A 25,817-nucleotide genomic window follows, 5' to 3' on the forward strand; every position below is an offset into this window, starting at 1 on the left:
TTGGAGGGTAGCTAATGTTATCCCACTTTTTAAGAAAGGCGGGAGAGAGAAAACAGGGAATTATAGACCAGTTAGCCTGACATCGGTGGTGGGGAAGATGCTGGTCAATCATAAAAGATGAAAGAGTGGCACATTTGGATAGCAGTACCAGGATCGGTCCGAGTCAGCATGGATTTACAAAGGGGAAATCATGCTTGACTAATCTTCTGGATCTTTTTGAGGATGTAACTAGGAAAATGGACAAGGGAGAGCCAGTGGATGTAGTGTACCTGGACTTTCTGAAAGCATTTGATAAGGTCCCACATAGGCAATTACTGAGGAAAATTAGGGCACATGGTATTGGGGGTAGAGTGCTGACGGATAGAAAATTGGTTGGCAGACAGGAAACAAAGAGTAGGGATTAACGGGTCCCTTTCAGAACGACAGACAGTGACTATTGGGGTACCGCTAGTCTCGGTGCTGGGACCGCAGTTATTTACAATATACAGCAATGATTTAGATGAAGGGATTCAAAGTAACATTAGCAAATTTGCAGATGACAGAAAGGTGGGTGGCAGTGTGAACTGTGAGGAGGATGCTATGAGAATGCAGGGTGACTTGGACAGGTTGGGTGAGTGGGCAGATGCATGGCAAATGCATTTTAGTGTAGATAAATGTGAGGTTATCCACTTTGGTAGCGAAAATAGGAAGGTAGAATATTATCTAAATGGTGTCAAGTTGGGAAAAGGGGAAGTACAACGGGATCTGGGGGTCCTTGTTCATTAGTCAATGAATGTAAGCATGCAGGTACAGCAGGCAGTGAAGAAAACGACTGGCATGTTCGCCTTCATAACAGGAGGAGTTGAGTATAGGAGCAAAAATGTCCTTCTGTAGCTGTACAGGGCCCCAGTGAGACCACATCTAGAGTATTGTGTGCAGTTTTGGTCCCCTAATTTGAGGAAGGACGTTCTTGTTATTGAGGGAGTGCAGCGTAGGTTTACAAGGATAATTCCCGGGATGGCGGGACTGCCGTATGCTGAGAATGGAGCAGCTGGGCTTGTATATTCTGGAATTTGGAAGGATGAGAGGAGATCTTATTGAAATTTATAAGATTATTAAGGGTTTGGACACGCTAGAGACAGGAAACATGTTCCCGATGTTCGGGGAGTCGTAGGGCCAAATGGCCTACTCCTGCACCTATTGTCTATTATTATATTCTTCCACAAATTAATTAATTGTAAACATAAGTTATGATTTTCAAATCATTGAAGAAACAATGTTTCATCATTGAAGGAACTGAATAGAGTTCAAATTAATAAGAAGTATTTTGCAGATGCATTGTAATGCTTTGAATGGGCCTGTCCTACTTACACGACTTTTTCGGCGACTGCCGGCCACCGTCATAGGTTGTTGCAGGTCACCGAAAATTGTCATGATGTTGAAAATTCAGCAGCGTCCACACAGACGCTACGACTCTTTGACGACTGAGGAGACTACTCACGATCATACAGGCGACACCCTGGCGACGTGAGTAGTCCCCCAAAGAGTCGTACCTTGTTCTGGTCACCGATGGATTTTCAACATGTTGAAATTTTTCGTCGACCTGCAACGACCTATGACGGGTATCGGCCATCGCCGAAAAAGTCGCGTAAGTGGGACAGGCCCATATTGCTGGCCCAGTTACAACATTTAGAGATCAGACGAGGACCTGGAACTCAAGAACTTTCCAATCTGGATAAGATATTTCTTGCACATATATATTTATTTTCCTTAATGAAATTCTGAAGAACAATGTTTTATCTCAGGAAACAATAAGATTAAAATCTGGATCCATGGATGATAAATTAACGCATCTTGTGAAGGAAATTAAAATATCTTTACTTCTGCAGCAGTGCCATCAACATTTTGCAAAAAGTTATGATTCTTATCTCCTCAATACTTACCTGTTTGCAGTACTTTGATCTTGATACAGCTAATATCAGTTTTACTATAGGCTGGGACTGTGTCAAAAGAGGGGAAACTGCCTGAATGACTGCTGTGAACTCTTCACTTGGATTGATACCTGTTAAATAAACAAATCATTGACCACATCAATGAGCAGAGAGCAATAATAACAGAAATAGCGAACAGTGTTATGAGTAACTCAACAAATAACACAAGATAAATTAAACATCAAATAAAACCAGTGAAAGCAGTTGTTTGCTGATCTTGCAAATGACATAAACTAATTATTTTACTGGAAGATTAGTCTCTTATCAGTTTGCCAAATATGGATGTCACTCCCAAAGTTGACTTTTAATCTCCATCCCTCAAATCTCAGAAAAGGTAACGAGTCTCTCCCCTTGTTGGATTTGGAGTCACACATGGGCCAGACTAGGTTAGGTTGCCTTTTTTACATCCATAAAGGGCATTACTGATCCAGGTAGATTTTACAATATGTTAGGACTTTCATTACATTTCAATGATTTATTTAATTACTAACGTTTAAATTCACCAGCTGCTGTTTTTATAGAACTCTCATCCCTGGATCAACATCTCAGCCTCCCATTCCTGTGACATAACTCCTTTGCTGCCATATCCATTGTGAAGAAACATTTGTAGTACTGCCTCAAAGAGTGCTGAATGTTCACAGCCCCATTGTACATTGAGCTATCTGAGATAAAGTATAGGACTGGTGTAAGAGAACAAGAGGGGCATTAATCATTGTTTTTCTATGGGTAACTACACCCTTCCTGCCCCATCAAACACGTGGTCAACCCCTCTCCTTCTCGCCCTCCCCCTCCATCCACCATCTACCAGGAGCTTGTGATTCACCAATGCATTACCCAATCCCACCCTCAGGAATCTTTGAAGTTATCCTCCTGGTGAGGCCCTGCTTCAACCACCAGAACCACAAATACTATGCATCTCTTCCAACGATGCACTGGCTCACCCTTGCTTATTATTCATTTGGTATGTTCCACCTTGGTGCAATGCCTGAAAAGATGTGTGTAAGTGCACACTCAAATTTAAACATTGGGCCCATGATTAAAACCCTATTCAGTGTGCTATGTAAAAACAGATGAATCTGGTCTTGAAGGGCACTGATGAATGTATAGCTTTGTCTCCTCAAAAACAGATTCCTGTATAAATCAAAAAACAGGAATACATTTATGTTCTGAACACAGTATCACACTGACTAGCATATCTCCAATAACTGTGATTATGAGTCATAAAGCTAAAAATTGGGGGGACAGGGACACAGTGTACTTTATTGTTTAGTTTAGATTAGAGATACAGTGCGGAAACAGGCCCTTTGGTGCACCGTGTCCTAGCCGACCAGTGATCCCCGCACATTAACACTACCCTACACACACTACGTACAATTTTTACATTTATACCAAGCCAATTAACCTACAAATCTGTACGTCTTTGGAGTATGGGAGGAAACCGAAGATCTCAGAGAAAGCCCATGCAGTCACAGGGAGAACGTACAAACTCCATACAGGCAGCACCCGTAGTCGGGATTGAACCCGGGTCTCCGGTGCTGAAAGTGCAGTAAGGCAGCAACTCTACCGCTGCGCCACCGTGCCCTGTAATTAGGCTCCGGGGTTTAATTTTCAGCATTTTGTAATTACAACTGGTAAGTTCAGTAAAATTAAGGCTTTGAATCCTGAAAATAATCTTCAAAATACTTCATGGGAATTCTGGAAATCTGAAGTATAAATCGAAAATTTTGGAAATACTCAGCAGGTCAGTTTTGGAAGACCCTTTTGGTATGATGGAAGGCAGGAGAGATAACAGAAGGGACAAAAGAACAAGTAATGGACAAAGCATCCCAGGAGAAGTGTAAATGTAAAATAATTATCCAATGTAATGTGAATGCTGCAAATCTGAAATGGAAATACCAATTAACTGAAACAGTTGGACTCTGGAGGACATAACATTTCTCATCAGAAGAGGAAGTGATGATCCTCAAGCAAGCAGCATTTGGTCTCCCCCAAAGCTGAACTGCTCTCTCACAATATGAAAAAGAGAAGCAGGGAAGACTTGTCTGGTTATGTCACCATTTTGGAGAAGTCAGAAACTAGCTTTAGAAATTGTGTGGGAAATCCATGGTTGAGAAAAAAAGAAGTTGCATTAGAAGCACTGATACAGAAGGTGGGATTGAGAGAACGGATGGAAAAACTGAGAGAATGAAATGTTGCCCCGACGAGAAGCATGGTGGGAGGAAATGTAGCCAGTGTAGCTGGGGGAGTTGACGGCCTTTACTGAATGCTGGTTACTAACTTAATTTCTGAAAGGAAAGAAGTCAAGGAAGGGAAGGCAAGAGAAGAGTCAGAAATGACTCGGGTGAAGGTAACAGCAGGGTAGAAATTGGTTAAGAGCTCAGACTGAGCAAGAAGGAGCACTGATACAATCATCAATTTGCTGAAGGCGAGGGTGGGAATCCAAATGGGGTTTAAACAGGAAATGCTCCACAAAGAATAGGAAAAGCTTGGACAGAATGTGACAGAATAGACACAATATTTGCTAACAATATTTAGTCTAAGTTGGAACCTTACAGAGATTCATGCACTAAGGCAGCTGTGTTTGAAATATATGTTTCAATCAGTAATGACAATTTTATCTCACTCATACCTAAAGCCAAGATCATTACCCAAGAAAAAGGTGACAATTAATTGGTAATAATTTAAAGGAATTTTCACCTGGGGTCACAGTAGAACATTGTGCTTACCAGGGAGGGAGAAAAGAAGAATCACCCTTGTTCCCTGCACCATCCACTGCTAAATGATTTCACAGAGATATCTCTGTTGAATTAGACCCCTTTTAATCAAGCATTGGATGACAGCGCAACCATGCCCATCTGTGAGGCTCCAGACAAATGAAAAATCTGCCATTGTTCAGTGTTTGTAACTATAATCAAAGAATGAACACTATATATGGAAGATCTGCCTAAACACACAGAATTGCACAACTGGTTATGTCAACATGCTCAAAAAACCCAAAAAGAAAATTGAAGTCAATGCTTGCAAAAATCTGAAAGATGTTAATAAAAATACTGGATCATCATTTATAATGTTGTCACAATGTCACACAAAGGAAGTACAGATGCACATGATGTGATTCAAAGAAAATAAGACAATTTCATGCAACAGTGGCTATCACAGCTCTAATTTTATGTCTCAACACAATTTATATTAGGATTTCATTTTTGGACCAAGGCTGCAATGTTCCTTCCAATTTTTGCAGCAAAATAATGTGATTTCTATCTGTGAATAGAAACACGGCAATATAACTCACATACAAATAGCACACATAAGCCCAGGGATACAAGTATTTAATTCAAGGGGTTTCCTCACACTGGTAGCATGGAGCTACCAATTACAAAATTAATCCTTTATGTGTGCAGTGACTTTCCTAGTGAATCCAGTATATCTCTCTCTCTCTCTCTCTCTCTCTAATTTGACAATGACTGATCAAAGTGCACACTCAAAACTGAAGATAAAGGCAGAACAATTCACAATGACCAATCCTGTACTTGTATCACTTCAGGCTATTTTGGTTTAGTTTAAATGACAATAAATATGGCATTAGAAGTAAGCAGATAGTTTTGCTGCAGTACTATAAATGTGTACATGAACATTCACACTTAGGTAGCTGTGAAGTTTCCAACAGTTAAAATTTAGGAAGTACTAGACCAAGTGGGACCCGTTGGGTCCTGTCCCCTCAACGTGCGGTTGCGGGGGTGGGGGGGCGGCCTGCAGCATCACACACACACACATACTAACCACCCCCCCCCCCACACACACACTAACCCCCCCTTGATATAATATTAATATTATTCATTTGCTCCTTTTCCCCCGTCCCCCACCCTATCCACTCACGCATATCCCCCAACTGCGCAGGTGTGGTTAGAGAGGGAGGGGGGTAGAGAGAGAGAGAGAGAGAGAGAGAGAGGGAGAGAGGAAGGGGTAGAGAGGGAGGGGGCGGGTGTAGAGAAGGAGGGGGGAGAGGGTAGAGAGGGAGGGGGATAGAGAGGGAGGGGGATAGAGAGGGAGGGGGATAGAGAGGGAGGGGGTTAGAGAGGGAGGGGGATAGAGAGGGAGGGGGATAGAGAGGGAGGGGGGGATAGAGAGGGAGAGGGGGGTAGAGAGGGAGAGGGGGGTAGAGAGGGAGAGGGGGGTAGAGAGGGAGAGGGGGGTAGAGAGGGAGGGGGGTAGAGAGGGAGGGGGTAGAGAGGGAGGGGGTAGAGAGGGAGGGGGGTGGAGAGGGAGGGGGGTAGCTAGGAAGGGGGGGTAGAGAGAGGGGGGTAGATAGGAAGGGAGGGTAGAGAGGGAGGGGGACAACTTGTTCTATTTGATCTTATTTGATTGTGCCCACCAGGTTCATTGTGACATCATCAATGGAAAGTGCTGCAAGGGTCTCCCAGGAGATTAAAAGATAGCCAACACAACCCTGCATACACACGGAAATTTAGAATGTTGAGAATAAAGGGAAGAGTTTTAGTATAATATCAGACCAGACTAAGTGGGACCCGTTGGGTCCCATGTTCACACTGGAGGGCTAGTCCCCCAACGCAATATTCCGTCACTCAAGCCTGATGTGCTAGCAGCTCACTCAGGGCTGGCGGGCTGGCGGGTTGGCAGTTGACTCATGGCTATTCCTTGATATTCCATTTCAAGCAGGGTGCGAGGCCACCAAAATCAAATGCAGTTTCCTACCATTTCAAGCAGGGTGCAAGGCCACCAAATTCAAGTGCAGTTTCTTATCACTTCAGGCAGGGTCCAAGACCACCAAACTCAAGGGCAGTTTCATACCACTTCAAGCAGGGTGCAGGGCCACCACATTGAGGAGGAGGAGCCATCTTGGTGAACGGCTGCTAGCAGCAGCCGTCCGTCTTAAATTCGTTTTTTTTTTAGTTTTTAGTGAGTCCTGTTTTTTTGTTTGTAGGGGATATGGTCTTTTAATGTGGGGGGGTAGGTGTTACTTTATTTATAGGTCCCTACCTGGTCGGTGTGGCAGCCTTTTTTCCGGGCTGCCCGTCGACCCGTCGTCGTGGCCTACCAGCGGGCTTGGAGCGCCGTTTCTTGGCGGGAACCACCCAGCACCTCGGCCTGCGTGGCGGCACTGCATTGGAGCGCTGGAGCGGAGCGGAGCGGGCGATGCCTTGCCTGGGTCGCCGCGCTGGAGCTCTGGCGAGCTGGACCGCCGTAAGCAACATCTCCGGGCTGCGGGTTTGCGGAGCGGAGAGGCGGCGTGCGGAGAGACGGCGTGCGTAGAGGCGGCAAGGCGGCAGTGAGGAGAGCGGGGCGCCGACTTTTTCATCTGGAGCCTAGGAGCGCCAAACCGGCGCGGCCTTGTCGGCTTCGGCAGCCGCGGGCTCCAACCAAGAAGCGGCCGTTCCAAGTGGCCCAGCCGCCGAAAGGACTCTCCCGACGCCGGGGCAAGACCACCCGGTGAGAACGGCCAGGGACATCGGGCCTCCGTAGAGGCAACTGCGGTGGCCCCAATAGGCCTGACTTTGGGGTGAACATGGGGTGGGGACTGGACATTGTGCCTTCCTCCACAGTGCTATCCACTGTGGGGGGATGATTTTTTTTTTTTTTTTTTTTTTTTTTTTTGTCTAACTGTAGTCTTGTAGGTCTGTGTCCAAGATGGCTGCCGTGAAGAGAGAGTGGACGCTGGCACGATTTGGTTGCCGCTGCTCTCTCTTCACACTGTGTTTTTGATTTTCTGTTTTTGGATTGAATTCTGTTTTTAATTTGTGTCATTGTGATGTCTTTAATTACTTGTTTTACTCCGATTATATGTTTTTATTCCGATTACTATGTAAGGTGTCCTTGAGATTTTGTATGAAAGGCGCCCATTAAATATAAAATTTATTATTATTATTATTCAAGTGCAGTTTCCTACCACTTCAAGCAGGGTGCAGGGCCACCAAACTCAAGTGCAGTTTCCTACTACATCAAGCAGGGTGCAAGGCCACCAAATTCAAGTGCAGTTTCATGCCATTTCAAGCAGGGTGCAAGGCCACCAAATTCAAGTGCAGTTTCATGCCATTTCAAGCAGGTACAAGGCCACTAAAGACAGCGAGTCGTGACCTCTCCCTCCTCCATCTTGCAGAGACTGAGCCACTCCCACACTTCTGGGTTTTATAGTCCCTCACCCCCTCCCACCAGAAGGGGCGTGGCCTTCATGGTGTGATTGACAGGAGAGAGAATCTCAACATTTTTTAAACACTAATAACTCTTTTATTTTTCATCGATGGGAAAAATCCTCGGCACCTGATGAGCGTTTCGCATGCCTTTAGCATTTCCAAGCCAAAGGCAACACAGCTTTAGCATTTCCAAACCAAAGGCAACACAGCTTTAGCATTTCCAAACCAAAGGCAACACTGCTTTAGCATTTCCAAACCAAAGGCAACACAGCTTTAGCATTTCCAAACTATATTTTCAAACCACTGACAGGTCAGTAAAACCACTCACAGTTTAGTATACATGTGTTCAGTGTTATTCACAGCTCAGACTGAGAGACGTGACCCTCTCGCTCCCCCATCTTGCAGAGACTGAATGTGGCACTCAACACTTCCGGGTTTTATAGTCCCTCCGGAAGGGGCGTGGCCTTCAGAAGAGAGAATCTCAACATTTATTAAACACTAATAACACTGGGAAACATCCTCTTGTCCTGCGCAGCGGAGGGGGACTCTGAGTAAGATGGCCAAAAATCACAGCCGTAAGTGGCAGCGTTTTTTCTAAAATCAATATACAGGACAACAGGAAGTGGTCAAGATCAGACTTTTAGCTATATAGACTAGACCAAATGCAAACCCGTTGGGTCTCCTCCCCCAAGGCAATATTCCAACATTCATCCGTCCCCTCATTGGCCCTGTCACAGGGGAGGCCTGGTCCCCCAACGCAACCTGTTCCCCAAAGCAATATCGCACCACTAGCCCATAGCCCCCATGGGATTCGTGGTCCCCCAACTCAAACCATTGCCGAACGTAAGATTCCAGCTCTCCTCTGCCTCCCCAACACTGGACTTGAAAAGATAATCACAATTGCACTTCCCCAATTGCAATACCAATTGAGCCACCGCCTCCTGCCTGCCAGGAGCTATGACGGCAACATTGTTGCAAATATCGGGGGCACTTGATATCCCATTGAGGTGAAAAGTTCAGAGTGTTCCTGTCTTGCAACATTGTATCGAAGTGTTGGATGCTGTGAATAATGATTTTAACAATAAAAATCTTGTGAAAGATGGCTTTTTTTAAAGCTTTAATCGCAAATAACATGAAATTTAGGATCAAATCTTAAGTGATCACTGCCTGGACGGGAAAAATGTCAACGGGATAATGTTATCGTTATCGCGTAGTTTTTTCACTAAAGATGTAAAGACACACACATATACACAGACACGTACAAGATCAGAGTTTTAAGAACTACTAGACCAAGTGGGACCCATTGTGTCCCATCACCTGGGGAGAGGGGAGGCGAGAGGGGGGGGGAGAGAGGGGAGAGAGAGGGGGGAGGGGAGGGGGAGAGGGGGGAGAGGGGGGAGAGGGGGGAGAGGGAGGGGGGAGATAGGGGGGGAGAGGGGGGGGGAGAGAGGGGGGGGAGAGAGAGGGAAAGGGGGTGGAGGGGGAGAGAGAGGATTAGAGGAGGGAGATAGGGGAGGAGGGGAGGGAGAATTGGAGGGAGGGGGGAAGGAGGGGGGAGATGGGGGAGAGAGGGGGGAGAGAGGGGGGAGAGAGAAGGGGGGAGAGAGAGGGGAAGAGAGGGGGAGAGGGAGGGGGAGACGGGGGAGAAAGGGTGGAGGGGGGAGGAGTGAGGGGAGACGGGGAGGGAGGAGAGGGAGAGGAGGGGGAAGAGGAGGGGAGAGGGAGGGGGAAGAGGAGGGGGAAGGAGAGGAAGGGGAGTGGAGGGGGAGAGGAGGGGGGGTTGGGGGAGAGGGGGATGGGAGAGGGGTGGAGAGGGAAGGGGATATAGAGGGGAAAGCGAGGGGGGGAGAGGGAGGGGGGAGGGAGAGGGGTGGGAGAATGGGAGAGAGAGGGGGAGGGGGAGAGAGAGGGGGTAGCGAAGGGGAGAGTGCGGGGAGAGGGGGGAGAAGGGGGGAGGGGGGAAGGGGGAAGGGGGAAGGGGGAGAGGAGTAGAGGGGAGGGGAGAGGGGGTGGGGAGAGGAGGCGGAAGATGAGGGGGAGAGATAGGAAGAAGAGAGGGGGGGAAGCGGGGGGGGGAGAGAGAGGGGGGAGAGGGAAAGAGAGAGGGAGTGAGAGGGATAGAGAGAGGGAAAGAGTGGGAGAGAGAGGGGGAGAGAGAGGGGAGAGAGAGGGGGAGAGAGAGGGGGAGAGAGAGGGGGAGAGGAGGTTGGAGGATAGGGGGAAGAGATGGGGGGAGAGATGGGGGGAGGCGGAGTGAGAGGGGGAGAGAGGGGGAGAGAAGGGGGGAGACAGGATGGAGGGGAGCGGAGTGAGGTGTGACGGGGAGGGAGGAGGAAGAGGAGGGGGAAGAGGAGGGAGAAGTGGAGGGGAGAGGGAGAGGAGGGGGAAGAGGAGGGGGAAGGAGAGGAAGGGGGAGTGGAGGGGGGAGAGCGGGTGGGAGAATGGGAGAGAGGGGGAGGGGGAGAGAGAGGGGGGGAGAGAGAGAGGGGGAGAAAGTGGGGAGAGGGGGGAGAAAGTGGGGAGGGGGAGGGTGGAGGTGAGGGGAGAAGGTGTGGGGGAGGGGGGGATGATGAGGGGGGTATAGGAGGGGGAGGAGAGGAGGGGAGGGGGAGAGGGGTGGAGAGGGGGGGAGAGATAGGGGAGAGAGGGGGGGGGGGAGTGGAGGGGGGAGGAGTGGTGGATGGGGGAGAGGGGGAGAGGGGGATGGGAGAGGGGCGGAGAGGGTGGTAGAGAAGGGGGATGGAGAGGGAAGGGGGAGAGAGGGGGGTGGGCGAGGGGGGAGGGAGGGGGAGAGAGGGGGGTAGAGGGAGGGGGGAGGGGGGAGAGAGCGGGGAAAGGGGGGAGAAGTGGGTAGGGGGGAAGGGGCGAGAGGGAGGAGGAGGGGGAGGGTAGACAGGGTGGGGGGGAGGGGGGAGAGGAGGGGGGAAGAGAAGGGGGGAAGATGAGGGCGGAGAAGAGGCGGGGGGAGTGGAGGGGGAAGAGGAGGGGGGATGGGGATGGGAGAGGATTGGAGGGAGGGAGAGAGAGGGGGGAGAGAGGGGGGAAGCGAGGGGGAGAGCGAGGGGGAGAGAGAGGGGGAGAGAGAGGGGAGAGAGAGGGGAGAGAGGGGAGAGATGGGGAGAGATGGGGGGAGACGGTGAGGGGGGATAGAGAGGGGGTGGGAGAGGTGGGATAGAGGGGGGAGGGACGGGGGAGAGAGCGGGGAGAAGGGTGGAGGGTGAAGGGGGGAGAGGGAGGAGGAGGGGTGGGGGGAGGGGGGAGGGTTTGGGTGGAGGGGGGAGAGGAGGGGGGAGAGGAGGGGGGAGAGGAGGGGGCTGAAGAGGGAGGAGAGGAGTGAGGGAGGAGGAGGGGTGGAGAGAGGGGAGGGAGGCCAGGGAGGGGAGGGGGAGGAGGAGGGGGGAAGAGGAGGAGGTGGGGAGGAGGGGGGAGTGGAGGGGGGGAGAGGAGGAGGAGGTTGGAGAGGAGGAGGGGGGTAGAGGAGTAGGAGGGGGGCTAGGAGGACGGGGGAGAGGAGGACGGGAGAGAGGAGGACGGGGGAGAGGAGGAGGAGGGGGGCGAGGGAACCGACCCGAGACGGGCCCGACCAGAGACGGACCCGAGAGCTCTAGTACAGGGCCCGACTTTCTCGTTCTTCACTCGCAGCGCAGTCTTCAGCTCTGATCTTTGGTCTTCGATCGACTTTTGAATAACGGGGGGGGGGGGGGAGTTTGTGTCACGAGCAGCGTGAGCAGACGGCAGGCAGGCAGATCCATTTTTATGTCATCAGCGATAAAAAATTCTTTTTGATTTCAAAGTTTTATCGGATTTGTGAACATTTTCATTAATAACACTAAATTTTCAGATTTCGGACACCTTGATTTTAACATTGCATTTGGCCAGGCATTAACTGAGAAACTTACTACAGGTGCACAACCTTTTATCCAAAAGCCTTGGGACCAGACACTTTTCGTAATTCAGAATTTGTCGGCCTTCGGAATGGACATTTTTTAGCGTAGATTTTAACGGCTGGCTCAGCGGTAGAGTGCTCGGCTCATATCTGCAAGGTCGCGAGTTTGCGCCTTGATCCCGGCAGTTACTCGGTCGCGAATTTGAGTCTTCAATGTAGTTTTTTCTTGCAGAATAAATGTTTGTATGAAATGCAGTGTAGGAGAGGTGTACTGACTGTGTGGGCAGAACTTTGGAAGTGATTGCCCACCAGTCTAAAAAGCCGCTGTGTCTCCCTGTCCCTGGGATAGCAGGGGGCGATCAAACAGCACAATACCCCCCTCCCCCTCCAACTCCAGAGGAATCCGCTCCCCGATGGGCCGCTACGGCGACAAGTGGCAGTTTGCCCACAGCCCGAGCTGCGCCCCCTCATCCGCCACCCCAAGAACAAGACGTACCTTGCACACCATCAGCTTCTGCCCCTACGTGTCCCTCTGGAGTTGGAGCGGGGCTGGGCTGGAGTTGCTGCTGGCTGTGGGTCTCTGGGATCTCCGTGCTTGCAGTGGGCCTGGGGGTCGGTGTCCCGATGAGGGGGCGCAGCTCGGGGAACGGCTTCTGGTGGTCCTGACGTCTCCGGCCAGTTTGCAGTTTTCCTCTGGAGTTGGAACGGGGCTGGGCTGCTGCTGGCTGTGGGTCTCTGGGATCTCCGTGCTTGCAGTGGGCCTGGGGGTCGGTGTCCCGTTGGTCCTGACGCCTCCGGTGACTGGCACTAACCTGCTGGCAGTGCCGACGTGAAGACAGTGCAAAGCCCCCGCGCCGGTGAGCGGGGAGCTGGAGAGGGGAGGGAAGGGGTCACACACATGGCCGGGAAGCAGAGGGGTGTAGGTGGGGTGAAACTGAAGGGAGTGACAATCTGCTGCTGCTGCCCGCTGAGTTAAAAAGTTTCCACGCAAGACTCACGATACTGTGTATCGTGAGTCTACCGTGGGAACTTTTTAACTCAACGGGCAGGCAGCAGCATATTGTCAATTATTAACCCTCCCGCGCAATATACCCTCACCTTCTCTTTTATGAATGGGGATTTAGTTCCCCTTTCTTCGAGGACCGACCGGAGGTTCCGCTGTCACCTCTGCGGGCCGCCCTCGGTGAACGTTTTCAAGGAGCTTTCTTCAAGGACCGAAAAAATGTCCGCTATTCGGAGGTTTTCGTTATTTGGATCTTCGGATAAAAGGTTGTGCACCTGTATTGATAAATACCCAACCATTACTGTGCCAGTGCAACCCAAGATTGTGGCCACTGAACCAGATGGTCCCATCCCCTGCCCAATCCAGAAGCAAGAGCCACTGCACTTCATGGTCTTGTGAAGAAAGGGGAACCAAAGAAATGCCAGAATATTTGGATATAGACATGAGCTACTTCAATGTAATTGAAGCTCTCACTGTTGACCTCACAAATAATAATACAAGTCATGTGAAAATTGATTTAGGCTGAACCCAATGAAGGATTTAGCAATGATTAGACAGTGTCCTGACCGAATGTGACCTCCATCACCTCATTCACTAAAACATAACCACCACATTTTCTCCTATCTATCTAGAGCTTCAATCTAGTTTACTTGATAATTATTTTAAATGTGGACCAATACACAGTTTGCTTCTTTCATATAATTGTTTATTACACTATAGAAACATAGAAATTAGGTGCAGGAGTAGGCCATTCGGCCCTTCGAGCCTGCACCGCCATTCAATATTATCATGGCTGATCATCCAACTCAGTATCCCGTACCTGCCTTCTCTCCATACCCTCTGATCCCCTTAGCCACAAGGGCCACATCTAACTCCCTCTTAAATATAGCCAATGAACTGGCCTCAACTACCCTCTGTGGCAGAGAGTTCCAGAGATTCACCACTCTCTGTGTGAAAAAAGTTTTTCTCATCTCGGTTTTAAAGGATTTCCTCCTTATCCTTAAGCTGTGACCCCTTGTCCTGGACTTCCCTAACATCGGGAACAATCTTCCTGCATCTATGTTTTCTTTCGTTATTGTACTGGTGATTCTTAATAGATATATTGCTTAAAATTCATATTAGACATTAACTGGAATAGGTTACAAAGTTCTGAGTAAGAAAATAATTGTTGCTGTTTTGTCCAAACTGTGGAGTTTAATTTCTTCCAAGGACCCCAGTTTGATGACTGCTTTAGTTTATAGTTAAAGGGGAGAATTCTGAAACAGTTTGCAAAACCAAATAGGTCTGATGCAGGTCTCGAGGGAAAAGAAAATGAGCCTGGATTCCAGGTGAATTCATTTCCTAATCCAGGATGGCTATCCATTTCCCAAAGGGGAATACAATTCACAACCTTTAGGATCTGATGGGAAGTGCTTGGTTTAGTTTACAGATAGTGTGGTTCCATGGAGAGTTTTCCTGGCCCACTTATACACCAACAGAGCTGTTGTCATCTTGTGTGAGCTGCTGGGCTTTCTGAGACATGGGAAACTGGCTGCACATATCAAATACAGGAAGCAGGGTATATCAGAGTTATCTAGCATTGCTAACTTTTTAAAATTATCGATCTGCTGCCTTGCGATGTTAGCTGCCAGTCTCTTGTCACACCTCTGTAAAACGTAGAAGTTAACTGGTTTGGTTTGTTCAACTGCATTTTACATTTTCATTCCCAGTGAGTTCCAACTCAATTGCTTTCATGTGCTAAAATTCATTCACAGACCACAGTCTGTTCGCATTGGTGGAAATGTGTCTGCCTCGATAACAATCAGCACAGGAGCACCTCAAGGCTGCGTGCTCTGCCCCCTGCTGTACTCACTCTATACTCATGACTGCGTAGCCGGTCACAGTGCGAACTCCATCATCAAGTTCGCTGACGACACCACTGTTGTGGGATGTATCACTGATGGTGATGAGTCAGAGTATAGATGAGAGATCGAGCAACTGTCCATATGGTGCCAGCGCAATAACCTGGCCCTCAACACCAGCAAAACCAAGGAACTGATTGTAGACTTTGGAAGGAGTAGGATGGGGACCCACAGCCCCGTTTATATCAACGGGTCGATGGTTGAAAGGGTCAAGAGCTTCAAATTCCTGGGCGTGCACATCTCTGAAGATCTTTCCTGGTCCGAGGACACTAATGCAATTATCAAGAAAGCGCATCAGCGCCTCTACTTCCTGAGAAGATTACGGAGAGTCGGTTTGTCAAGGAGGACTCTCTCTAACTTCTACAGGTGCACAGTAGAGAGTTGCATCGTGGCTTGGTTCGGCAACTTGAGCGCCCTGGAGAGGAAAAGACTACAAAAAGTAGTAAACACTGCCTAGTCCATCATCGGCTCTGACCTTCCTTCCATCGAGTGGATTTATCGCAGTCGCTGCCTCAAAAAGGCTGGCAGTATCATCAAAGACCCACACCATGCTGGCCACAAACTCATCTCCCTGCTACCTTCAGGTAGAAGGTACAGGAGCCTGAAGACTGCAACAACCAGGCTCAGGAATAGCTACTTCCCCACAGCTATCAGGCCATTAAACCTGGCTCGGACAAAACTCTGATTATTAATAACCCATTATCTGTTATTTGCACTTTATCAGTTTATTTATTCATGTGTGTATATATTTATATAATAATATAAGGACACACTGATCTGTTTTGTAGTAAATGCCTACTATGTTCTGTGTGCTGAAGCAAAGCAAGATTTTCATTGTCCTATCAGGGACACATGACAATAAACTCACTTGAACTTGAACTTGAAATCATCTCTACAATCTTGATAGTGGTACGGAATAACATACTTGGAAATCTAATGCTCAAATTAAATGGCATTCATTTAGTTAATGTGAAAGTTAAATGTGCAAGTCTTAATATTCATCACAATAAAACCTTGAGTAACTCTTCTATCAATCACAAAATGGATGGTTTGACAAATGTATTTCCAAACGTATTAGCGGAACAATTGTCTTTAGAAGGTGGACAGGTTTGTGCTGGAGGCAATTATAGCTGAAAACATCAATGACAATAATAGTAAGAGGATTGCTATGCCGAACAGCAAAATTAGATTGTAAGTCGTGGTACCCTGTATTTTAAAATGCAATCAATATGTTTCATCCTTTCAGTCAGAAAGGCATCAGAGTTAATGAGTGAATAAGTTATAAATGGTAACAGGAGTGATGATGATTTTCTGATTCCTGCCTTGAAGCATGCTGTGCTCTCCAACCATGCTCACGTTGTTCTGATGTATGTGTTCATTGGATGTGACAGGTTTTGCTGTGGAATGAATCTAAAATAACTATTCTAAGAACATAAAGATCGTGATTATAAAATATCTTGACTCAACACCACCATTCCATCCGTGACCTATGTAAGCATAATTCTTTCGCCAATAGCTCAGTTTTTCTTCCTGTTTATTGCAATGTCTAATATTAAGAAATGGGCAGGACAGTGGTGAAGCTAGTCTGGCCGTTGTCTCATAGCACCCGAGATCCTTGGACACTTGTCTGGGTGCAGTTGGTACTGTGATCCCCTGGGTTTCATCCAGGTGCTTTGGCTCAATCCAATATCTCAAAGATAGACGGTTTGGTCGATTAATTAGCCACTCAATATTGCTTCCAGTGGTGGAATCTGTGGGGAGTTGATGACAATATGGGGAGAACAAAATCTACAAGTATATTAAGAATAACAGGATGGCTAGGGAAAGAAAAGGTCCCCTTAAAGATCAACATGGGCATCTTTGTGTAAAGCCACAAGAGGTGGGAGAGATGTTAAATGAATACTTCTCATCCATTTTAACTGAGGAGGAGAGCATGGAAGCTAAGGAATTGAAGCAAAGTAGTAGTGATGTCTTAGATTAGATATAAATTACCAAAGCTGTACTGGTGGTTTTAAAGTACTTTAAGGTGGTTAAATCCCCAGGACCTGACCGAGTGCAACATCAAACCTTGCAGGAAACTAAGAAGGAAATGATGGACGACCTTGCGGAGATATTTGCATCATCTATAGCCGCAGTTAAAAATCCGGAAGACTTGTGAGTGACTAATGTTGTACTGTTAAGGGCAGCAGAGACAAGCCAGGAAACTACATGCTAGTGAAGATAGGCACAAAATGCTGGAGTAACTCAGCAGGACAGGCAACATCTCTGGAAAGAAGGAATGGATGACGTTTCGGGTTGAGACCCTTCTTCAGACTGACTTCAGACTTCTGTCCCCAATTCCGTCTATCCAGAGATGCTGCCTGTCCCGCTGAGTTACTCCAGCATTTTGCATCTATCTTTGGTGTAAACAATCATCTGCAGTTCCTTCCTCCAGGCTAGTGAGCCTGACATCAGTGGTGGGAAAGCTGTTGGAAGGGATTCTTAGGGACGGATCTACCAGCATTTGGATGGGCATGGACTGATTAGGGACAGAGAGCATGGCTTTGTGTGTGGGAAATCATGTCTCATGTATCTAATAAAGTTTTCTATTGTCCCCAAGAGAATTGATAAAGGCAGGGCAGGGGACATTGTATAAATGGACTTTAGCAAGGCCTTTGACAATGTCCCACATGGTAGACTGATCTGTAAGGTTTGAGTGCATGGAATCCATGGTGAGCTGGTCAAATTGATTCATAAGGAAGGTCAAATGGTAGTAGTGTATGTTTGTTTTTCTGATTTTCTGTTTGTCATATGCATTAACTATTTGAATAACTCTATAGTTAACAATGTCAGTAAATTTGAGGACCACACCAAAATTGGTGGGAAAGTGGACAGTGATGAAGGATTGTATAAGTTTACAACAAGATCCAGATCATTTTGGAAGGTGGGCCAAGGAATGGCAAAAGGAATTTACCTCTGACAAGTGTGAGGTGTTGCACTTTGATATGTCAAAACCAGGGAAGGACTTAACCATATAACCATATAACAATTACAGCACGGAAACAGGCCATCTCGGCCCTACAAGTCCGTGCCGAACAACTTTTTTCCCTTAGTCCCACCTGCCTGCACTCATACCATAACCCTCCATTCCTTTCTCATCCATATGCCTATCCAATTTATTTTTAAATGATACCAACGAACCTGCCTCCACCACTTCCACTGTAAGCTCATTCCACACCGCTACCACTCTCTGAGTAAAGAAGTTCCCCCTCATGTTACCCCTAAACTTCTGTCCCTTAATTATGAAGTCATGTCCTCTTGTTTGAATCTTCCCTATTCTCAAAGGGAAAAGCTGATCCACATCAACTCTGTCTATCCCTCTCATCATTTTAAAGACCTCTATCAAGTCCCCCCTTAACCTTCTGCGCTCCAGAGAATAAAGACCTAACTTATTCAACCTTTCTCTGTAACTTAGTTGTTGAAACCCAGGCAACATTCTAGTAAATCTCCTCTGTACTCTCTCTATTTTGTTGACATCCTTCCTATAATTGGGCGACCAAAATTGTACACCATACTCCAGATTTGGTCTCACCAATGCCTTGTACAACTTTAACATTACATCCCAGCTTCTATACTCAATGCTCTGATTTATAAAGGCTAGCATACCAAAAGCTTTCTTTACCACCCTATCTATATGAGATTCCACCTTCAAGGAACTATGCACGGTTATTCCCAGATCCCTCTGTTCAACTGTATTCTTCAATTCCCTACCATTTACCATGTACGTCCTATTTTGATTTGTCCTGCCAAGGTGTAGCACCTCACATTTATCAGCATTAAACTCCATCTGCCATCTTTCAGCCCATTCTTCCAAATGGCCTAAATCACTCTGTAGACTTTGGAAATCCTCTTCATTATCCACAACACCCCCTATCTTGGTATCATCTGCATACTTACTAATCCAATTTACCACACCTTCATCCAGATCATTGATGTACATGACAAACAACAAAGGACCCAACACCGATCCCTGAGGCACCACACTAGTCACCTGCCTCCAACCCGACAAACAACCATCTACCATTACCCTCTGGCTTCTCCCATTCTGCCACTGTTGAATCCATCTTGCTACTCCTGCATTTATACCCAACAGTTGAACCTTCTTAACCAACCTTCCATGAGGAACCTTGTCAAAGGCCTTACTAAAGTCCATATAGACAACATCCACTGCTTTACCCTCGTCAATTTCCCTAGTAACCTCTTCATAAAATTCAAGAAGATTAGTCAAACATGACCTTCCAAGCACAAATCCATGCTGACTGTTCCTAATCAGACCCTGTTTATCCAGATGCTTATATATATTATCTCTAAGTATCTTTTCCATTAATTTGCCCACCACTGAAGTCAAACTAACAGGCATATAATTGCTAGGTTTACTCTTAGAACCCTTTTTAAACAATGGAACAACATGCGCAGTACGTCAATCCTCGAGGACTATTCCCGTTTCTAATGACTTGCACAGTAAACGACAAAGACCTGGAATGTTACAGAACAGAGAGATCAGGGAGTACAGGTGCATGGTTACCTGAAAGAGCAAAGTAGGTGGACAGTCTGGTGCACTTGCCTTCATTTAGAGAGTACAAAAGTTGGCACATCATGATCAGCTATACAACTGCTGGTGAGACCATAATTGAAGTACTGTGTGCAGTTCTGGTCACCTAGCTATAGAATTTATGTCATTGTTGGAAAGTGTGCAGAAGAGATTCATCAGGATGAAACCTTGGCTTTTGTTAAAGGGAGAAGTTAAATAGGCTGGTACTTTCATCTTTGAAGCATAGGAGGCTGACAGCTGACTTTGCCGTGGTGTACAGGAACATGGGGGATATGGACAAATTGAACACATAATCTTTTTCCTCCATGGTAGAAGATTCTAAAACTAGAGGGCATAGACTTAAGATGAGAGGGAAGAGACTTAAATATGACCTCAGAAGCAGATTTTACACTCAGAGAGTAAGCTATATCTGGAATCAACTGCCAGAGGAAGCGATAGGGTATAGTTGAACTTCTAAAAGACATTTGGACAGATATTTGAACAGGAAGGGTTTAGAAGGCCTTTGGTCAAATGCAGGCAAATGGGACTAGCCCAATACACCAACTTAGTTGGCAAGGACAAGATGGGCCAAAGAGCCTGTATCCCAATTGTACAGCTCTATGCCTTGATGACTCTAAATATGGTTACTTGTCATGTTTCAGTTGCTGGAATGATCGTGCAAAAAACAACCTGCTGAAGGAAGTTAGCAAGTCAACCTACCACGTCAATAATTCCTTTGTGTCCCAGCAGATTAGTATGGGTGTCAGGGGTTATTGGGAGTAGGCAGTAGAATGGAGTTACGAGGGAGAAATAGAACAGCCATGATTGAATGGCGGAGAATACTTGATGGGCCAAATAGTCTTATTCTGCTCCTAACACTTATGAACAGATGCTGCTCAACTTGCTTAGTTCCTCAAGCAGTCTATTTTTTTCCTCTATACCCCAGCATCTGTCATCTCGTGTCTCTAGAATGATCTTGCTTTTCACCACTGTAAATATACTACATAGATGATTTACTGTGTAGTATATTTACTTAGTGACCACAAATCTATTGATTGATCTTAACTCTAAAAGGTATTCGGCTTAAGGTTCAGTCATCTGTGATAGGAAATTTCAATGTTTTACCACATATACAGTAAATACATTTCTCCTAATTAATCCCTTTCCTTGAGTTTTATTTCTTCAATCTGAGGGGCAAAAAAAGCTAGCATCTATTTTAATACATCAGAATCGTGTTTGCATCAAAAATTATCGTTCAATCATTTGAATGTTATTGAATGAAGGCCATTCTTACTCAGCCTCTGCTCACATACAACCACCTCATTGTAGGTACACTGCTCTCCATAATGTTTGGGACAAAGACCCATCATTTATTTATTTGCTCAGATAGATACATAGCCTTTTCTACCACATGAAACATGTATATAGGTGCAATGGCCTAAAAATTGAAATGCATTGCTGCTATTATTTTGGTATTGTGGGTTCTGATTCAATTGTAAATTAGACTGCGAATTAGATTGGATTATTTTAGTATGGATCAAGCATTTTATCAAATTGAATTTCACTGTAATGCACATTTGAGTAGGAGGTTAATGATGTCAACCCTAAAGAAATATTTTGAAACCTGCCCTGCTAAACTGATCAGTGTAAATATACCTACGCACAATGTGAATCTCATACAAGAAGCCTTTTCTGAATGGCAGCAAGATTCTCAGTCAAACCTCCTCCATCTCCCCTGTGCAATTTAAAGGAATACTCAATTATTTACAGGTTGTTGGGAACAGAGATGAACGTGATCCTCTGAATTCGGCTGAAAAACTGCACTGAACATGTTCTAAGAATTAAGATGAGGATGCAATGTTGTCATCCAGAAAATTGGAGTTTTAGCCCATGCTTGTTTGGAAGTAGAACAATAGATACCAGGTTTCTTAATCAAAGGAAGCTTTTAGTCAAAGAGAAGGTAATTCAAACCTTTCTCCTTGAGTCAGGGCAGCAGCAAGTCTGAGCACTAAGGTTTACCATGATAAGAGGCTTCTCCATGATTCAGGAAGCAATAGAGTTTTAGGGTTCTGCAGAGGAACTGCAATTAGTTGCACAGCTGATGGAGCTATCACTCCAGATCAGGATAGCAGGTGCAAGAACATGATTGTCATCACCATGTACATGGGAAAATTGCATGACTCATTCAATCTGATGTTGTCCATTGTCCCACTACATTTCAGCTACTATGACAAAGCACCTCTTGAGGAGGGACATGGGCACTTTCTTGTACCACTGGTTCATGGCACAAATATGCCTTGTGCACATGCAAAGAGAGGCAAGAACCTAACAGGAATAATGTAGTGAATGCAAAGAAGGTCTGAAAGCAATTCTTTCGATCAGGGGTCGGCAACCAACAGCCCTCCGACCGAATGCGGCCCATAACCCGAAATCATCCGGCTTGCAGGCGGATTTTGTTTTCCCGCATCTAAAAGTGTAGTTGCAGTGGCTGCGGTGCTGCTGCTATCACGCCCCGGAAACATTCCGGCCAGCAGGCGTATTATTTCCCCCGCACCTGTCTTGGATTGGTGGGCGCTGAGTTCCTCCAGCACTCTGGGTTTTTTATTTAACTCTGAACTTGAAGATAGACACAAAATACTGGAGTAACTCAGCAGAACCGGCAGCATCTCTGGAGAGAAGGAATGGGTGACGTTTCATGTGTAGACCCTTCTTCAGCATTATGCGTTGCCTGTGCATAAAATTCAATCACACCTGCATACGTCCGCGTGTGTGCGAGTAAGTGTGAATCGGCGTGAGTTAGTGCCAGCGTGCACGCCCGAGAGAAGGGAAGTGTCCGTGCTGCTCTGCCTCTGGTCTTTATTCCCAGTAAGCAGAATTCTTCCAACTTCCGTGGACCCCCAGCTGAACCCAGCTCCAAAATAAATTCCAAATGTGAAACCTGAAACAATGCAACTTGATACAAATCCACATTAAAAACTTGAGGGACTAGGGAACCAGAAATCCTTGATGAATGTTTGAACAAGCATCCTAACACTGAAAAATTAATAGCTTATATTTATAACACCCTCCTAAACAACGAGGTACCACCGACGGAACCATATAGACACACATGGGAAAATGAATTAGGTCACCCTATAACGAAAGATTTGTGGGACGAAAGTTTACAACATATACATCAATGTTCGTTAAATGCCAGACATGCTTTAATACAATTTAAAGTCTTACATAGATTACACTACTCTAAAATAAAACTAAATAGAATCTTCCCACAAATCTCCCCTATTTGTGATAAATGTCTACATCTAGATGCTAATTTAACACATACGTTTGCAAATTTTATAAAAATTAAACATTTCTGGACTGATATTTTTGAAATAATTTCAGAAGTAATTAATACAAAACTGGATCCAAACTCAAAATTAATAATACTTGGAATATCATAGCAAAGTTTAACACTCACAACAAGCCAAAGAAATTTCCTCGACTACAGTATAATAACCGGAAAAAAATTAATATTAAAATTTTGAAAAGGCCCTACGACCCCCACAATTAAAATGTGGATTGTGGAAATGTCGGAGACCCTATATCTAGAAAGAATTAGACTTGTCTTAATGGACAAACAAGAACTTTTTGATAAAATATGGGCTCCATTCATTAATTATCTGACGGGATAGATTGGCCCAGCACGAAAACCCAACTGAAACTTGAACTCAGGATTAGATGAAAAGTCATACTTTATAATCTACGAACCTATCTCCAATGACGTATTATAAGTAATCCATTCCACCTTTTTTGTTTTTTTTGATATTTGTAACTTTTCTCTCTCTTTCTCTCTTTTTCTATATAAAAAAAAAAAACACTAGAAGTAGAAGTAATCGACAATTGAAAATTTTAATAATGTATGACTGATGTATATGAAAAGTTTTTTACTATAATATGCAACTATACTTTATAATATGTCTACTTCTAATTTAAAAAAAAAAAATTTAAAAATAAAAAACTTGAGGGAATCCGCAAGCAACGAACAACTCATTCATCTTCAACGAAAGACACTTTAAAAAATAATAAATATTTGCCCCATTCTTTCTGACCTGTTGATGTATAAATCTCCACATTAATTTGTAAACTGGTCGTTAGTTGTTTGGTCTCATTATCAGGGGTATTACGAAATGGACTCAAAACGTGATGAAACACTAGCCATTAACTGACGGAACCAATAGACAATAGACAATAGATAATAGACAATAGGCGCAGGGGTAGGCCATTCGGCCCTTCGAGCCAGCACTGCCATTCAATGTGATCATGGCTGATCATCCCCAATCAGTACCTCGTTCCTGCCTTTCCCCCATATCCCCTGACTCCGCTATTTTTAAGAGCCCTATCTAGCTCTCTCTTGAAAGCATCCAGAGAACCTGCCCCCATCGCCCTCTGAGACAAAGAATTCCACAGACTCACCACTCTCTGTGAGAAAAAGTGTCTCCTCGTCTCCATTCTAAATGGCTTACTCCTTATTCTTAAACTGTGGCCCCTGGTTCTGGACTCCCCCAACATCGGGAACATGTTTCCTGCCTTTAGCATGTCCAAGCCCTTAACAATCGTATATGTTTCAATGAGACACCTCTCATCCTTCTAAACTCCAGAGTGTACAAGCCCAGCTGCTCCATTCTCTCAGCATATGACAGTCCCGCCATCCCGGGAATTAACCTTGTAAACCTACGCTGCACTCCGTCAATAGCAAGAATGTCCTTTCTCAAATTAGGGGACCAAAACTGCACACAATACTCCAGGTGTGGTCTCACTAGGGCTCTGTACAACTGCAGAAGGACCTCTTTGCTCCTATATTCGATTCCTCTAGTTATAAAGGCCAACATGCCATTCACTTTCTTCACTGCCTGCTGTACCTGCATGCTTACTTTCATAGACTGATGTACAAGGAACCCCAGATCCCATTGTACTTCCCCTTTTCCCAACTTGATGCCATTTAGATAGTAATCTGCCTTCCTGTTTTTGCTACCAAAATGTGCTAACCTCACATTTATCTGCATTAAACCTCATCTGCCATGCATCTGCCCACTCCCCCAACCTGTCCAAGTCACCCTGCATTCTCATAGCATCCTCCTAACAGTTCACACTGCCACCCAGATTTGTGTCTTCTGCAAATTTGCTAATGTTACTTTGAATCCCTTCATCCAAATCATTGATGTATATTGTAAATAGCTGCGGTCCCAGCACCGAACTTTGCGGTACACCCCCTAGTCACTGCCTGCCATTCTGAAAGGGACCCGTTAATCCCTACTCTTTGTTTCCTGTCTGCCAAACACTTCTCTATCCATGTCAGCACTCTACCCCCAATACCATGTGCCCTAATTTTGCCCACTAATCTCCTATGTGGGACCTTATCAAATGCTTTCTGAAAGTCCAGGTACACTACATCCACTGGCTCTCCCTTGTCCATTTTTGATGGACAGGAAGCCTGCTTTAATAATTAATCATATGAAATGTACTGCCGATATGCATCCAATATTCATATACATGAAATAAACGGGTCTCTCGAAGAAACGGTCCCGGAGCACCAGATTGTGTATTCGGCCAGTAATTTATCACGAGACTCAAATTGTAAAGTACCCAGATATTCAGCTGCAAGTCCCAAGTTCTCTTGTGTGGGAAGGAACTGCAGATGCTGGTTTACACCAAAGATAGACACAATATGCTGGAGTAACTCAGCGGGACAGGCAGCATCTCTGGATAGAAGGAATGGGTGACGTTTTGGGTAGAGACCCTCCTTCAGACTATCACAAGTACTCTCACCGATGAGAGTTCAGTTCAGTCTGAAGAAAGGTCTCAACATGAAACGTCACCTTCCCTTCTTCTTGTATCTCAGTGGAATATAGATCCCGTGGAGGCGTTGTATGGAATTATATAACTGGTTTGGACTGAAGGTGGGATGGGAGAGGTGGAGTGTCTGCTGTCCATATGCTTTCAGTAAGAGCAGTCGATTTACTGCCATTATTTATGTATCTCCCGTAACCTGTTTCAGTTCAGATGCTTACCAAAACATAAATTATACATAAATTGTACAAGACAGTGAAATGAAAAATAATGTGCAATGAAATCAAAACATTAGATAAAACAGCCCAATCGGTGCAACCTGTTCCACCTTAATCCTTCTGCCCGCGATGATTTTGAACTAAATCTCCTCTCAGCTTTCGCTCCTCCTAAAATACATTCTCCAGCATTGCAACCAAAGTTCCATGTCGCAGGGCTATTCTAAGAAATAGACACAAAATGCTGGAGTAACTCAGGCAGCAGCCCCGAAGAGAAGGAATGGGTGATGTTTC

General features: G+C 45.7%; 1 protein-coding gene across 3 annotated transcripts in view; it reads right to left on the reverse strand.

Moving 5' to 3' along the window:
* The window catches only part of LOC116973398 (exostosin-1-like), a 333,037-nt gene that overhangs the window by 83,557 nt on the left and 223,663 nt on the right, over window positions 1-25,817 (reverse strand). For all 3 annotated transcript variants that reach the window (XM_033021408.1, XM_033021407.1, XM_033021409.1), the window contains exon 7: window positions 1,923-2,041. In XM_033021408.1, the coding sequence (XP_032877299.1) occupies window positions 1,923-2,041 (119 nt within the window). The remainder of the gene's footprint in view (window positions 1-1,922; window positions 2,042-25,817) is intronic.

The sequence above is a fragment of the Amblyraja radiata genome, chromosome 5, assembly GCF_010909765.2.
Source record: "Amblyraja radiata isolate CabotCenter1 chromosome 5, sAmbRad1.1.pri, whole genome shotgun sequence".
NCBI classification, from domain to species: domain Eukaryota; kingdom Metazoa; phylum Chordata; class Chondrichthyes; order Rajiformes; family Rajidae; genus Amblyraja; species Amblyraja radiata.